Source organism: Adiantum capillus-veneris, chromosome 26 (genome assembly GCF_014529385.1).
Source record: "Adiantum capillus-veneris isolate H3 chromosome 26, ASM1452938v2, whole genome shotgun sequence".
Taxonomy (NCBI): Eukaryota; Viridiplantae; Streptophyta; class Polypodiopsida; order Polypodiales; family Pteridaceae; genus Adiantum; species Adiantum capillus-veneris.
Window position 1 is genome coordinate 11,581,280 of NC_140956.1, and position 17,298 is coordinate 11,598,577.

General features: G+C 45.7%; 1 protein-coding gene across 4 annotated transcripts in view; it reads left to right on the forward strand.

The window, feature by feature from the left end:
* LOC147422999 (peroxisome biogenesis protein 12-like) overlaps positions 1 to 17,298 on the forward strand; it is a 127,161-nt gene that overhangs the window by 69,985 nt on the left and 39,878 nt on the right. For 3 of the 4 annotated variants that reach the window (XM_086502349.1, XM_086502348.1, XM_086502347.1), the window contains exons 6-7: positions 15,345 to 15,457; positions 15,847 to 15,921. In XM_086502349.1, coding sequence (XP_086358475.1) covers positions 15,345 to 15,457; positions 15,847 to 15,921 — 188 coding nt within the window. The remainder of the gene's footprint in view (positions 1 to 15,344; positions 15,458 to 15,846; positions 15,922 to 17,298) is intronic. The other variant, XM_086502350.1, reaches the window with a different exon arrangement.

Sequence of the window (17,298 nt, forward strand, 5' to 3'; positions counted from 1 at the left end):
GAGTTTACTACCTAGTATCCACCAACTTGCTAAGTGCCACGGAGGGACCTACATGATCTTGTACTGAGCCTGGACATCCTCTTACTATACTAATTCGAGTGCTGACCAACTTCCCGTCTACGGGTGAAACTACCGTTCACATTGGCCATACAAATTCCGACCATTTGCAACTTCAAAAAGAGGGTCTTAAAATATAAAACAAAAATCATTGGAAAGAAATCAACAACTAAAGTTAGCAGTTGCCACCTTCTCGTGACATAGTTAATAGTGCCACGTCCTCGTGACATAGTCTAGGTTGTACCTGGTCCGGCCGCCCGAGTTTGTGGCCAGCCACCCACCTTTTGTCCGAGCACCCTCATATATTTCCATATATCATTTTTTTGTTGGGTCGTGGGGATTTTTATTAGGCCTTGCCCTACCTCCGCTTGCGCACCTATTTATAGGGCCAGGGGGGTACCCACTTCCACATCTTACAGAGATCACACATTTGATTGTATTGGGTCTTCTGCTCTAGTAGTCAGTGGGGGGACTGATCGCCCCTCTTTCACCATACCTTGCATTGGTCTCTCTCTCTCTCTCTCTCTCTCTCTCTCTCTCTCTCTCTCTCTCACGCTTCCGCACACGTGCACTCTCACAAAGGTCACACGGATGTTCCTAGTTGCACACACAGATGGAAATACCACATAGAGAAACCCTCACGGCAGAGAGGATTCTGGATGACATAGAGATTGGCATGAACCACCTTTCTAAAGAGAGCGAATCTCTGACTGGCTAGACAGACGCATTGATCAGACGCGTCTATGACCTTGACTCACAAACCCTAAGCCAAAAATCCGTCACATTTTGCCTTCTAAAATCGAAGCAATTGTCTCGATTGCGCGAAAAATAAAAGGGGGACAACTTGCATTCTTTCAATATTCATCAGATAAATATGTGTACTAGCGCAATGATGTCATTTGTGTACTAGCGCAATGATGTCATTTATACACAAACAAAAATATTTTTCAATCAGCCAAATTAAAAACATCATAGTTCCAAAATTTGGAAAGTATGTCACGAGTGTACACAATTCTAATGCATATGAGATGACTTTGGATCTCATCAAAGGGAAAGGGCCCAAGTGATTTTTCTTTTAATTCGATCGTTCATCCAAAGTCTGTGGAGAGTCACCTAAGCGAACATCTACCTCATGGTATGACAGAAGCATGCCATCGGCCATACCATGTCAAAAGGATCATCATGTTATGATTCTGTATCACATTAGCCCAAAGGCTTCTTTATACAACTGTATCAGATCATCATGATCTATTAATTCCTTTGAATTCATCCATTGCGCATCTACAAGTGGATAGTTACTGAATTTCACCAGAAGAATCTTTGTGCGATTCTTCCTTGAGTGATGCCATCTTTATGAGCAAGTATTTGTTTTGGAATCAAAATCTCTTCAGTCTCTTGTGGCTGAGCGTCTTTTGAAGGTTCGGTAGGCAATTCTCCCTTGAATGTCTTAAGAAGGCTTACATGGAAAGCATTGAGGATTTTCCAATGTGATGGTAACTCAAGTCGAAAGGAAACATCGTTAAAACTAAGAATGGCCTTGAACGGGCCATAATATTGTTGACTGAGTTCAGGGGACAATCATTCTTTGCCTTTCTTCTTTTGTAGCCATGCCTTTTTTCGAAACGAAGCAAGACCTAGTCATCAACTTTAATGTTCAATTGTTTTTTTGTTAGCCACACGCTTTTGCTTATCTTGGGACTTCTGTAAATCTTCTTTAACCTTTGAGTAGACAATGTCCAAGTCTTTTACGACTTTGTCGGCCTAAAAAATCTCATCCTTCGTGAGTAAAATTGGTGGGGCTTAGCGAGTTCCTTCTATGATCTCAAAGGGTGCTTTGCCAGTTGAAGAATGAGTGGTGTTATTGTAGGCAAATTTGATGAGTGGCAAGTACTTCTCTCAGAGGTGTTTATGGTCGGAGATATAAGTCTTGAGTAGTTCTAGAATTGTTGAGTTAGCATTCTCAGATTGTCCATCCGTTTGCGAATGAAACGAAGTGAAAACTTCAATGTCGTGTTATTGTTGTTGAAGAAAGCTCGCCAAAAGAGATTTGTCATTTGTGGATCTCGGTCACTAATTATGGATTGTGGCATCCCATGAAGGCGAAAAATATGTTGCAAGAATAGAGTATGTAACTTCCGGCATTTCCCTTGAAGAAAGAGGTAGCCCTCCGAATCTTGGAGTGCTCTGAGTAATGCCCTCCAAAGAAAGCTATATCAAACTGCTATATGAAGGCCAAAGCCCCAGAAAAAGTGTCAAACTTAATTGATTGTCCACCTTCTTTAAATTCTTGAACTTTCTTGCTTTTATCCTCGAGAAAGTCATACTGGTTGGCTTTATAGAAGTGCTTCTTCTTTGCATAAAATCTGTGATCGTCGGAGTCCGAACTATCTGAAGACGAGTCCTTTGTAGAACTATTAGAAACTGGGCGAAATTTAGGCTTCTTTGCCTTTTTCTTGCCCTTTCCATTTTTGCTTCGCTTTTTCCCTTTCCTGTCTTCTTCGCTCGAGTCAGAAGAGCTAGAAGCATTGTTAGAAGAAGAAGAAGAAGAAGAAGAAGAAGAAGAAGAAGAACTGGACACTCCTTCAAATCGCACACGCTTCTTCTGCTTTCTTGCCGAGGCAAAAGTAGATTGACGACCCAAATAACTCGACAAGTCAGTTCCTTTCTTTTGCTTTTTGTCGTGCTTTTTAACTTTATTGTTCGCGTCAAAAAGCTGAGTAATTCGTGAATCAACCACCTCTTCCAATTCTTGCTCTGTAAACATCCTCGGAGCAAGAGGGTTTTCTGCCACTGGGTGTGCACCTCGTCGAAGGATGTCCGAGTCAAAAATTTTACAAATTTCGGATCCTTCACAAAGTTGATCATTATCGTTGTCGTGTCATCAACCAATTGCCGACGTTCCATCTCTTCAACCTCTGCGTGAGTAGCCGAGGTGGGCCGTACTCTTTGTGACAATCTTCTTCGTGATCTCTTCCCGCATCCCCAGATGCAGAGGAAGTTGTCACCAGCGTGTGACTACTATCTATCCTTTTTGTTGATTTCTTTCTTATTATCTATTTACTTTCACTTTTTGGAAACACCCCTCCGGAAATCTAACTGCCCTGCATTGCATAGCTAGTGTGGAACTGTCCAGAGGGAGTCCAGGCCTGAGGGCAAGAGAGCACTAAGGTTGGACAAGGACTATGGTTAGCCAAGTGGGGTCATTGACTAGCCAAAGTGGAATCCTTTGCTACAGAGGCTACATTTCAGTTCTGGATGTGGCCGCAGTGTACAAAGAGGGTCGGATGACCTAGAAAGATACAATGGCAGCATCTCCTAAAATTTAGGGAACTGCTATTTTGGGACCTGAAAATGTGTTGACGTCATTATCTCCGGAATGACAAGGGGAACATTTTCTTACTTTGCCGTGAAGTCAACTGGGCAACCGGTTGGGATATTTTTAGACGGCAACCCCGAAACGGGAAAATGCTTATAAATGTGCCAAGTGGCAGCTTCTGGTGCACTTGCCTCATGCAACAAGAAGTGGCGCTGAATTTAGGAGGGAGAGAGCCTCATTTTCAGATTTGTCACAGGTTAAGAGCTATGGAGTGCTTGCTTTCCCTCTTATGCACAGTGCGGTGCCAGGAGTGATGCCCTGCACGCTACGCACTGCCCTCTCTCTCCCCATTGGCAGTATGTTATGCCCCTCTAGTGGGCTCTTCATTTGACCAATGTACAGTTGTGTGGGTTCATGCGCGATTGCCGAGGCAAGAGCCTCTTGCACAGGTACTGGATTAGCTAGCGGCTAATCCCCCCGCAGGTACAGGTGAATTCGGAGAGGTTTCACGCCAGAAATCTCGTCCGACTCAAAGGGCAAGTAGCCCTACAGGTGCGGGAGGTCGAGGACTTGCTAAGGATGCGACCGGCACGCGAAACGGAGCCCGAAACAGTAAATTACAGCCTGCTGTGTATTTTTGCAAGTTTAGGGTTTTAGCCCTAAACGGACCCTAATACCCTCAGGAGGTTCGGGGACGCAAGGGGACCGCTGTACAGGTGATCTGGCGCATTTTCAGGGCTGAAAATAGAGAATTCAGCGTGCTGCAGATTCTCGCCAGGTTTTGCAAAGTGCCCGTATGCGTCGGGAAAGTCAGTCAATGCGTGGGAATACTGACTGTGAAGGGTCCTAGTATAGTTATGCTGCCGAAATCAGGCCGGAACAGATGAAATTCAGCCAAGTTTGTGCGGGGCAGCTTGTAGGGATCCACAGCATTTATTCCCTCTTTTAAAGAATAAAGAAATACCGAAAGGGGCGCCTAAGTTAGGGGCCAATCTGGTGTCGGTCTTCTCATACAGGTGCATTCTAGCATCTGTATCCCATTCCCCTCTCTTGTGTCACTATAGCGCAGGTATAATAGACGACTAATAATGGGTGAAAACTAAATCAAGGTTTGAAGTAAAGTCTACCGCCCTTTTGGGATTGAACAGGCCGGTTTCAGAAGTTGACTGTTCTTTGTTGGAATCCATAAGTGTGGCGTGAAAAGGATCTGATTTCTTGGTAGAGAAGAAATCGGCCGCGCTCAGATACCACTGTAACAAACTTGGACACTCCAAGTCAAGATTCTAGCTCCACACAATAGAGATTCACTTCAAAACAATTTACAATTGACAATTAAGCCGACACAGCCCGCGGCGGAGTTCCGTGCCAAGAGGTATTGGCCCCAAAGACTGGCGCCCCTTTCGGTATTTCTTTTTGTATTAATCTGTGTTCGTAGTACAAGATAGTGGGAGGGTTCTCACTCTCAGACTCTGCGTCCAGATGCTTTAAGGAGTGAGGGCCCTTGCCTCATATTTAAAGGTTACAAGGGATGCCCAAAAGCAGAGCCCCAAAAGCTTCTCAATTCAAAAGCTCTTAAAAATAAAGCAATTTTATTCAAAAGCTGCCAATACAATTCAGTCAGCACTAAAGCAAGTTTCCATACAGCGTTTGCCACGTCAGCAGGTTTCCGTACGGTCTGCCCCGCTTTTCGTCGCGCAAATCACGGAACTGCCATGTCAGCAGTGTCTCCGTGTTTTCCGCTGCTGCCAGCCCATGTGGGTGTATCCGGGCATGCCACGTCACCGGTTTGTGATAGCACCACAAGAGAGCACGAGAACTGGCGCCAAACCTTGGCTTCCCTTTCGGTATTTCTTTATATTGCTTCAACTCAGTACAACTCCCATGGCTCTGCTTTGCATCTCCTGTGGGTAGATTGCCAGAGTGAGAGCCCATGGGTCATATTTAAAAGCCCTTGGCCTCTAAAAGTAGTTTACATAAAAAGCTTCAAGTTCTAAAAGCATTTGGTCCCAAAAGCTGCCAATGTGTTTCACGGAAATTTGTATTGCTGCCACGTCATCAGCGTAAAACGCGGGCATCCGTACAGTGCCACGTCAGCAAGCCATAAAAAATCAAGAGCGTCCGTACTGGCCTGCTACATCATTAACTGGTAGCCTGGTTGCGCAAGACTTTTCTAAAGGTGTGTGGGTCCTGATTTAATATCTAGTGACGTGGGCCCCAAAAGTTGATCAAACTTTATTACTATTACTTGGTTCTTCTCGGCGAGGATTTGCAAGTTGGTGAGATGTCACGAGGACGTGGCAGTTATTAACCATGTCACAGAGATGTGGCAACTGCTAACCTTGGTTGTTGGTTTCTTTCCAATGGGGTTTATTTTATTTGTTTAAGACCCTCTTTTTGAAGTAGCAAACGGTCGGACATTGTATGGCCAATGTGAACGGTAGATTCACTCGCAGACGGGAAGTGGTCGGCACTGGAATTCGTATGGTAAGAGGATGTCTAGGCTCAGAGCAAGATCATATAGGTCCCCCCGTCGCACTTAGCAAGTTGGTGGATACTAGGAAGTGAACTCAATTAAGGCGTAAAGTCAAGGTGGGACTACCAACAAAAAGTATCGGATAGTTGGGCCACATTGCACTTTTGGATGCGGTCCCAATGAGGATAGATGGTCAGAAGACCAGTGGCAGCCCAACGGAAGCATCTCCTAAAATTTAGGGAACTGCTATTTTGGGCCGGGAAATGTGTTCGCGTCATTACCTCCGGTATGACTAGGGGAACATTTTACAACTCTGCCGCGAAGTCAACTGGGCAACCGGTCAGGATATTTTTAAACGGCGAGCCCGAAACGGGCAAATGCTTGAAAATGCGCCAAGTGTCACATTTTCGTGAACTTTCCTCTTGCAGAAAAATGATCGCTGATTTTTAAGCTGGGAGAGGCCTCATTTGCAACCTGTCACAGGTTAAGAGCTATGGAGTGCTTTCTTTCCCTCTCATGTACAGTGTGGTGCTAGGAGTGATGCCCTGCACACTACACACTGCTCTCTCTCTCCCCTACGTGCAGTTATGTGATGCCCCACAGGAGGGCTACTCATTTGACTGATGTACAGTTGTGTGGGTTCATGCTTTTGTGCTGAGGCAAGAGCCTCCTTGAGCAGGAACAGGGGTAGCTAACTGCTACTCCAAAGCAGGCACTGGTGAGGGTCATAACCTCACCGTACAGGTGCAAAATCAGCGCTGTGTATGCGCTGTAAATTCACTATTTTTCAGCCGTACGGACGCCAGGATCATTGGGAATCGTGCCCCATTGGCAAAGGACAGTTAGGGGACTGTTTGGGGCTGAAAACAGGGCAAAAACCAGTAAATACAGCGTGCTGAATTTACTGTTTTTGGACAGGAATCAAAGGGTATACGACAGTGCAAGCGAGTTCCAGCAGGGGAATTGGTTTCGCGCAAGTTTTGGGGCTGTTATGCTACCGAAATTTGGCCAAATCAAATGGTATCTAGGTGGATACACGTGAAGGATTCCCAAGACCTTACCTTGTAATTTACCCTCCTAAAGAATAAAGAAATACCGAAAGGGGCGCCAATTTTGGGGCCTACAGGTTGTCGGCGTCTGCTCGGAGCATTCTAGGTTCCGAGCTGTGTGTGTGATTAAGTGTTAACTCCCGTCGCAGGTTCTCTTTGCAAAGTGCTCTGTGTGTGTGTTTAAAGTAAAGAATTTCGGGTGAAAGCCAACGCCTACCGCCCTACGGGCCGGTTTCATGGTTCCATTGCCGGGATATCAATCACTTTTTCCTTAAAGAGTGAGCCTGGATTGTTCAAGGTAAAGACACACAGTGCAAGAACGCGGGGATTACACTATGGCCGACAAGGGGAAGGGAATTATGGAAGAGGGTTCCTCTCCAAAGGACAGGCAGGAGATTCCTATGGTTTTTGAGATTGGCGAGAGCTCACGGCCACGTCAGTCTGTACCTCCTGTCAACGTGAATGTCCCTCCAGTAGTACAGGGCTTTATGATAGGGCAACTTGAGGATGATGCGTTTAAGACTCAGTTAGTTGCCGCGGTGAATGTCTTTTCGCAACTGGTGCAGAATCCGAGGTTTATGGAATTCTTGCAAGCGCCACCAGTGCAACAGCAAAATAGGCAACCTACGCCGCGTACGGAGCTTGTTGAAGCTCAAGCCCAGGTACTTCATGAGGCGCAGGAGGAAAGGGAATACTCGCATGTTGCGGAGTCGGGGGCTCCAAAGCAGGTTCCTCCCGTGCTTGAACAGGTGGCTAGAACGCCTATTCCACAGGTTATGCCAGTTCAACCCGCCACCTTTCAGAGCCAGCATGCTGTCTTGAATGGACAGGGAGCTGGATACCAGGCTATCTTGGGTATTTCGGGGGTGGATCAGCGTTCCAAAGTATGGCTGGTTATGCGTCTGGAAGTCAGCCGTACATGCCAGGAACAGTGTTCGGGGGTATGCAAGGCATCATGCCAAACCCCATGTATGGTACTATCGGCATGCAGCAAGGTTTCCACGGCAACCAGGGCCAGTTTGGGGTGCCACAGGCTCATTTTGGCATGGCTGGTTTTTCTGGACAGCAGCCAGATATCGCACCTCTGATGCAAAATGTGAATGGCCAACACGTGCCGATCATGCCTAGTACAGTGCCCATGTTGCAGACCATCCCGTATGACAACTTGGGGGCACTAGAGAAGCCGAAGGCTTACAAAGAGGGTGGTGCAGCTGTAAAGTTCAGTACCTTCAGTGGTTTCGAGGACAAGACAAAGGCACTCACTTTCCTCCAGCAGTTTGATACAGCTTATGCGGGAGGGAATTTTACAGAGGCCTCGAAGGTCAGGAAAGCTGCCACTTTCTTAAAGGACAATGCGCTTACATGGTGGACGACATTGTTAATGCAAGGACAGGCACCCGCCACTTGGGTTTACTTCAAGCAAATGTTTGCATCTGCTTGGCTATCAAATGAATTTGAAGCCGATGTCCTGACAGATTGGCACCAGCTTACGGCAGCTTCGTGCAAGAGCTTGCTGGAGTACAATAGGAGGTTTTGTAAAGCATTACTCTCAGTGACCTCCTACAGATTTGTGCCATTGACAGAGCAGATAGAGAAGTATTGTTGTGGGCTGCCTAAAGGGCTTCGCGATTACTGTACAAAGAACAGAGTGGCTACCCTTACTCAGCTTATGGAAGTTGCGAACACTGGTCTTGCCCTGTTGAAAGGAGAGGACAGTGGATTTCCGAGCAGTGATAAAGGAGGGCAGCAAAAGAAAAATTCAGCGAAGAAGCCCTTTGTGAAAACGGCTCCTGATGCGTCACAGGGGTCAGAACAGGCCACCAAAGATAAGGATTCAGCTGGGACTTCTGGAGCGCAGGCAAAGAAACAGAAAAGGAAGCCTTTTGTGCGCAAGTCGCTCGAGGAAAAGGTCTTAATGGCTGAGAACAAATGCTTTATATGCGAGCAGCCTGGTCATATTTCTATGAATTGTCCACAAAGGAAAAGGCCAGCTGACTCAGAGGATAAAGAAGACCAGAAAGGCAAGAAGCCAAAACCCACGGCAGGTTTAGTGCCAGACATGGTGGGTGACGGGCCCAGCACAGATGCCAGTGAGTTATGCAAGGCATGGGGTAAAGTTAGGGATCAGACGGCACTCATCTTCTTTGATCCAGGTGCCAAAGCCAACTTTATCTCACTAGAGTTAGCTATGAAGCTCGGCATCAAAGCTGAAGAGATGGGGTACACAGCAGAGGCAGGGTTGGCATGTCCTGGCCACTCAGAGTGTGTTACTCCCATCATTGGAAAAGTGCGTCTGCATATTCAGTCGTATGCGGACACGGAAGAGTTTTACATCATGCCGCTGGAAGGTTGTGACGCCTTGTTGGGGATCCCGTGGATGTTCCGAGTGCATGGAGTCTTGGATGCCTACAACAAAAAAATCACTGTACAGCATAGGGGCAAAACTCACATCTTGGATGTAAAGCTTAAAGGAGAGTCAGTCCCTATTGTATCTACTTCTGCTATCACTTCTGTAATAAAGAATCATCTTTCTGTGTACTTGATTTTTGCACGTGATGTCTCAGATAGTGATCAATCAAATTTATCTGTGTTAGATAAAGAAGGGTCAGCATTTTTGCAAAAGTTTAGTGACTGTTTTTCTGATTCATTACCATCGCAATTGCCGCCAGAGAGACCTGAGGACCATCGGATAGATTTGGTGCCAGGGTGTAGCCCACCAAATAGACCTCCCTACAGGGTAAGTGCGGCGCAGCAGAAAGAGATTATGGGCCAGGTTGAGGAGTTATTAGAGAAGGGGCTGATTTAGCCTAGTTCTTCACCTTTTGCTCCCCAGTGCTCCTAGTGCAGAAGAAGGATGGCTCATGGCGCATGTGTATTGATTACCGTGCGTTGAATAAGAATACCATCAAGAATAGGTTCCCTATTCCTCGCATTGATGATATTCTCGATCGTTTAGAGGGTGCTGCAATTTTCAGCAGGATAGACCTGAAGAGTGGGTACCATCAGATTCGTATAAGCCCAGAGGATGTGCACAAGACTGCGTTTAGAACGACATTTGGTCTTTATGAGTTTCTAGTGATGCCGTTTGGGCTAACAAATACTCCTGCCACGTTCAACAGAATGATGGACCGGATTTTCCGCTCGCATCAACAGTTTGTTGGAACATTCTTTGATGACATGATTGTGTATTCGAAGAATGAAAAGGAGCATAGGCGTCACTTGACCATTGTGTTCGAAGAGCTGCGCAGTCACAGGTTACTTGTCAATCCTAAGAAAAGTGAAATCTTCCTTGAAGAGATCCACTTTCTGGGCCACATAGTCTCAAAGGATGGTGTTAGAATGGATCCCGCAAAGGTCGAAGCTATCAAGACATGGCCAGACTTGAAGACTGTGCACGATGTCAGAAGCTTCTTGGGATTGTGTTCCTACTATAGAAGGTTTATCAGAAATTTTGTAGAGATAGCATCGCCTCTTCACGCATTGCAAAAGAAAGAGGTCACTTTCAGATGGACCCAAAAAGAGATTTCAGCTTTTAGTCTCTTAAAGGAAAAGTTGACTTCAGATCCAGTTATTGTTTTGCCAGATCTCAGGAAGTGATTTGTGGTCCAGTGTGACGTGTGTGGCAGTAGCATCGGAGCAGTGCTAATGCAAGATGGACGGGTAGTAGCTTATGAAAGCCGAATTTTGCAAGGGCCAGAGAGGACTATGCAAGTCTATGAGAAAGAGCTCTTGGCCGTGATTCATGCGCTTTCTAGCTGGAAGCACTACCTCTTAGGTGCTGATTTTGTTGTCCAAACAGATCATCAGACCTTGCGATACTTCTTGACACAGTCAAAGTTATCCGAAAAGCATATGCGATGGGCGAACATTCTTTCCATGTTCCACTTCCAGATTATGCATGTGGAAGGCAAGAAGAATGTTGTGGCTGATGCGTTATCAAGAAAGCCACAAATTTCAGCTGTGTCAATTCCTTATCATCATGAGTTAGATGACATGAAGGAACATTATACTGCTGATGAAGATTTTGCAAGGATCTTTGAACAGTTACAAGAGGGGCAACATCACGAGCACTACCTCCTCAGAGATGGTTTTATGATGATGCATGGCAGACTTTGTGTCACTAGGCCACTGCGACATAAGGTCATGGAAGAGAGTCATGTCCCACCGTATGCAGGGCATCGTGGCATTGATGCAACAGTTACAGCTGTAGAGACGTTCTTCTATTGGCCTACCTTGAGGAGAGATGTGGATGCCTTTGTGCGAGCATGCATAGTTTGCCAAAAGGTCAAGTTTGACAGACAAAAGGCACCAGGGTTGTTACAACCACTGCCGATTCCGGATAAGCCATGGGAAAGCATTGCTATGGACTTTATCTTCGATCTTCCAAGAACGCCAACAGGGAATGATGGTATATGGACCATTATCTGCAGGTTCAGCAAGCAGGCCCATTTTATCCCTGTCAGGAAGAAGATAAAATCTGATCAGATGGCACGCTTGTTCATGTACAATGTGTTTAAGTACCATGGTATGCCACAATCGATTATCAGTGATCGTGATCCTCGCATGACCAGTTTGTTCTGGAGAGGATTGTTTGAGAACATGGGTACTACGCTCAAGTTCTCGTCTTCGTTTCATCCACAAACTGATGGACATTCAGAAGAGGCCAATTCTACTGTCTTAGATCTGCTGAAATGCTATGTGTCAGATAATAAGGGCAAGTGGGAACAGTATTTGCCTATGCTTGAGTATGCGTACAATAATACGGTGCATTCGTCTACTGGCAAAGCACCTTTTGAAATTGTTGAAGGCGGCAAAAAGGTTCCTCCCATTTTGCACACAAAGGACAAGATCTTTGAGGCAGATCGATATGTTGAGAACATGGATGAGATGTATAAGAAGATTAAAGTTGCCTTGGAGAAGACTCAGGCAAAACAGAAAAAGACTGCTGATCGTCACCGTCGTGAATTGTTACTATCACCTGGTGATTGGGTTCTCTTAAGGTTCGAAAAGGCAAGGTTAAAGAAGATGAAGGGCAAGGAACGGCTGTTTCCTAAGCTCAGCATGCGTTACTATGGGCCTTTTCAAGTGCTTGAGAAGATCAGCGATGTGGCTTACAGGCTGAAATTGCCTGATGCGTGGAAGATTCATAATGCGTTTCACGTGAGTCCTCTAAGACCCTTCGTGGGTGATGTGCCAGAAGATATGCCAGTTGAGGATCAGCCAGAAGTTGAGGAACTTGATGAGATCTTGGTACCTGAGCAAGTTTTGGCACATAAGGACAGAAAAGATAAAGGACAAGTTGCAAGACGCTATTTGGTGAAGTTCAAGAACTATCCCCCTATGGATGCAAAGTGGATGGAAGAGCATGAACTGTCAGAGTCACCAAATGTATTGCAGCTTTACCTTGAAGCCTTTGGGTTACAGCCTACTTATGCCCCAACCCAACGTGTGCAAAGGAGGGGTAATGATAGAGCTAGTACATCAAATGTACATATGAGTTCAGTGCCATAGATGGAAATGGCAAAAGTATGAAGGCCTCATTAAGTCATTTGTATCTATGTATGTTACGACCTTTCTTGCGGATACATGCAATGATAAAAGAGTGTTGATAGCACAAGATCATCAATGGCGTGTATTTATGGAATGCAATCGAGGACGTTTGCGATTTCAAGAGGGGGGTATGTCACGAGGACGTGGCAGTTATTAACCATGTCACAGAGATGTGGCAACTGCTAACCTTGGTTGTTGGTTTCTTTCCAATGGGGTTTATTTTATTTGTTTAAGACCCTCTTTTTGAAGTAGCAAACGGTCGGACATTGTATGGCCAATGTGAACGGTAGATTCACCCGCAGACGGGAAGTGGTCGGCACTGGAATTCGTATGGTAAGAGGATGTCTAGGCTCAGAGCAAGATCATATAGGTCCCCCCGTCGCACTTAGCAAGTTGATGGATACTAGGAAGTGAACTCAATTAAGGCGTAAAGTCAAGGTGGGACTACCAACAAAAAGTATCGGATAGTTGGGCCACATTGCACTTTTGGATGCGGTCCCAATGAGGATAGATGGTCAGAAGACCAGTGGCAGCCCAACGGAAGCATCTCCTAAAATTTAGGGAACTGCTATTTTGGGCCGGGAAATGTGTTCGCGTCATTACCTCTGGTATGACTAGGGGAACATTTTACAACTCTGCCGCGAAGTCAACTGGGCAACCGGTCAGGATATTTTTAAGCGGCGAGCCCGAAACGGGCAAATGCTTGAAAATGCGCCGAGTGTCACATTTTCGTGAACTTTCCTCTTGCAGAAAAATGGGCGCTGATTTTTAAGCTGGGAGAGGCCTCATTTGCAACCTGTCACAGGTTAAGAGCTATGGAGTGCTTTCTTTCCCTCTCATGTACAGTGTGGTGCTAGGAGTGATGCCCTGCACACTAGACACTGCTCTCTCTCTCCCCTACGTGCAGTTATGTGATGCCCCACAAGAGGGCTACTCATTTGACTGATGTACAGTTGTGTGGGTTCATGCTTTTGTGCTGAGGCAAGAGCCTCCTTGAGCAGGAACAGGGGTAGCTAACTGCTACTCCAAAGCAGGCACTGGTGAGGGTCATAACCTCACCGTACAGGTGCAAAATCAGCGCTGTGTATGCGCTGTAAATTCACTGTTTTTCAGCCGTACGGACGCCAGGATCATTGGGAATCGTGCCCCATTGGCAAAGGACAGTTAGGGGACTGTTTGGGGCTGAAAACAGGGCAAAAACCAGTAAATACAGCGTGCTGAATTTACTGTTTTTGGACAGGAATCAGAGGGTATACGACAGTGCAAGCGAGTTCCAGCAGGGGAATTGGTTTCGCGCAAGTTTTGGGGTTGTTATGCTGCCGAAATTTGGCCAAATCAAATGGTATCTAGGTGGATACACGTGAAGGATTCCCAAGACCTTACCTTGTAATTTACCCTCCTAAAGAATAAAGAAATACCGAAAGGGGCGCCAATTTTGGGGCCTACAGGTTGTCGGCGTCTGCTCGGAGCATTCTAGGTTCCGAGCTGTGTGTGTGATTAAGTGTTAACTCCCGTCGCAGGTTCTCTTTGCAAAGTGCTCTGTGTGTGTGTTTAAAGTAAAGAATTTCGGGTGAAAGCCAACGCCTACCGCGCTATGGGCCGGTTTCATGAGAACTTTTGTTTCTTATGCTGCTTCTAGGGTTGAGGCCCCTGAGTCGGGATCTGCAAGTTGGCTCCGTTCTTCAGTGGCTTGACGTGTCAACAGTTTGTGACAATAGTTTATCTGGAGATAGCTCCTTTCTTGGTTAAATCATGTAGTGGAGCGGCGATAGATGCAAAGTGTTCAATAAATCGCCAATATAAGATGTAAGGCCCAAGAAACTACGAACCTCGTGAATCGAGGTGAAGTGGGGCCATTCACGTATTGCCTTTACTTTCTCGGGATCCATTCAAACTCCTCCTGCCGATGTGATGTGTCCACGGTAGTGGATTCGTGTCATAAAGAATTCACTTTTCTTCCCGTTGATAACTAATTCGTGGTTGCGGAATTCTTCAAATACCATAGCGAAATGTCTGCGATGGTCGTCCTCATTCTTGGAGAAGATGATCAAATCGTCGAAAGTGCCCACGAAATGACAGAGCTTCCTGAAAGTACGCTCCATCATTAGATTGAAGGTAGCGGGGGCATTTGTCAATCCAAAAGACACAACCAAAAATTCGTAGAGCCCGAAAGTGGTACAGAAAGTTGTTTTTGGTACATCGGCTAGCTTTATGCGAATCTGATGGTAGCCATTTGTCACATCGATACTGACTAAAACAGGACGATCCCTGAAGTCGATCAGAACATCATCGATATGTGGGATAGGGAAACGGTTTTTAATGGTGAGCTTGTTCAAGGCATGGTAATCAACACACGTGCCACGAACCATCCTTTTTCTGTACTAAGAGAACAAGGGAGCAGTAAGGAGAAGAGCTTGGTTGAATATATCCCTTGTTTAATAACTCAGTGATTTGGCTGAAAATTTCATCTTGTTGTGCTATACTGTGGCGGTAAGGTGCCCGAGTGGGAGGGAAAACTCAAGAATAAGTGTAATTTCATGAGCTTCAGGTCATACTGGTGGCAATACCCGAGACAGGGTTTCTTCAAAATAAATAGGGTCATTGTTTGTCTTGACAAGTGATTGTGTCTTTCTTTCACAATAAGTTAAGATCTTTCTGATGCTATGAAGGTGTACCCCAGACGGGGTTTCTTCAACACAAATAGGGTCATTGTTTGTCTTGACAAGTGATTGTTTCTTTCTTTCACAATAAGTTAAGATCTTTCTGATGTTATGAAGGTGTACATAAGTGTACGTCATTAAGCTAGCGTGTGAAATGTATTGATACTCACCATCAGCTCAAGTTATGTTCAAGCTGTTTCTATATGTTTTGCTTACGTTTTTGGGACCATGGTGTGAAGCAGGACTGTCATTTTCATACCAGCTATTGTACTTGCTTGATGCAACACACTTTTACACGCTGGCGCTGCAAATCATGGGGCTACATGTATGCCGTGCCTCGGGACAAGAGCTGGTGAGTACACAAAGTATTTCCCAGTCAATGTGTGACACTCCTCAGATCGATAAAAATAACTGCATCCTCTATCCATATATTTATTTACGTATGTTAAATGCTATTTATTATGCATTCTGAAAGCTTAACAGAAGTACCAAATCGCATAATTGGCATAAAATGGGTATAAGGAACAGTGTTCCGGTGTTTTTTTCTGCTTTCTTTGGGTAGTGAGATATATTTCTTCCAAATGCTTTTTCTTTGCTCTTTTTGTATGCGTCATATACATGCTTGTAAGGTAACAGTGGCTTTGTTTTCTTGCTGAAATTTTCAGTTGCATGAATCACTGAGACTCTTGTTAGCGTGGGGTTTGTGACTTACTGGGCTGTCGTTTATTTATGCTGGTCCAGATGGATGCTTCTTCTCAGATTGCAGAGCGCAGGAATCGCGAGTTTGAGAGACTCCGAGGTCCACGATTAGCACAGGTGTGTGAAATTGTACTTTTTTAATCGTGCCTTGAAGTTGTTTTTCAATAGAAGATACTTTTTTGTGAGAGAGAGTTTTGCAGCCTTAGTGGTACAAGCACATGAGGGCTAATGAGGTGTACAATGTAGAAAGTATACAATGGTGATCATCCCATGAGCTCTTTCATGGGTCTTTGTAGTATGGCCTCTAGGGGGGTGTGCTCGATGTTGCTCAACGATGCTCCATAGCCTCCGATGTCGACCTCGTCTACGATGTGAAGATCCTCGTTCCTCGTATCCTTGGGCGTCGTGAGCGGCGGCCGACCAAGCTGAATGGCTTGATCAAGAAGGATGCCCCAATGAGGGTGTGATTGGTAGGTAACCTGTGGTGATCCATCCTGACTAGTCCCTCTATAAAAAGAAGTTGTATGGATCCTCTATGTGTAGGTTCTATACTCTTAAGAAGGTAGTCTATCTGAGTCTACGGATCTCCAACAAGAATAGACCTGAGAGAGAGAGTCGACACGGCCCGGCATAGTTTCGTGCCCAGAGGTACTGGCCCCAAAGTCTGGCGCCCCTTTCGGTATTTCTTTATCATCAATCATTGCAAAGTACGACTCCCGAGGGACCTGTGCTCTCAGACTCTATGTCCAAATGCTCTCCTAAGTGAGGCCCCAAGGGCTCTTATAAACAGTACAAGGGATGCCGAAAGTACAGCCCCAAAAGCAATCACATGAAAAGCTTCAAGTCCCAAAAGCATCTGGTCCAAAAACTGGCGCCCAAAAGCTGCCAGCGCAAATCGTGGAATTCCGTACAATGCCACGTAAGTAGCCAGCTTGACTCTGTACGGCCCTGCCACATAATTTTCTCCTCCTTTCTTTTTTTTCAATCTGTGTCCCTTGGGCCCTATCGGATAGGACCCCATAAGTCGGGAACAACTTATAAAATCATTTTATCTGTCAGGGATTGTCCGGGTGGTCATGCCACGTCACCACTTTGTGACAAGGTGTCTAGTTAACCAATAACTCATCTAATGCCATGAGATCTGTCACAGGGACGGGCACCTCGTGCCAACGGAAAAAAACAGGCTGAACAACTTTAAGCACTTCAAATAACAATTGAACTGAGAGAGAGAGAGAGAGAGAGAGAGAGAGAGAGAGAGAGAGAGAGAGAGAGAGAGAGAGAGAGAGAGAGAGAGAGACGACACACGAGACGGGGAGTGGCAAAGTTCCAGTCCAAGAGAGAGCACTGGCCCCAAACCGTGGCGCCCTTCTTTATATTGCTTGAACTCAGTACAAGCCGATACTCTGTCCTTTGCACTTCCACGCTGAGACGTGCCAGAGATTGAGCCCATGGCACATATTTAAAGGCCCTTGTCCATGAAAAGTAGTTATATGA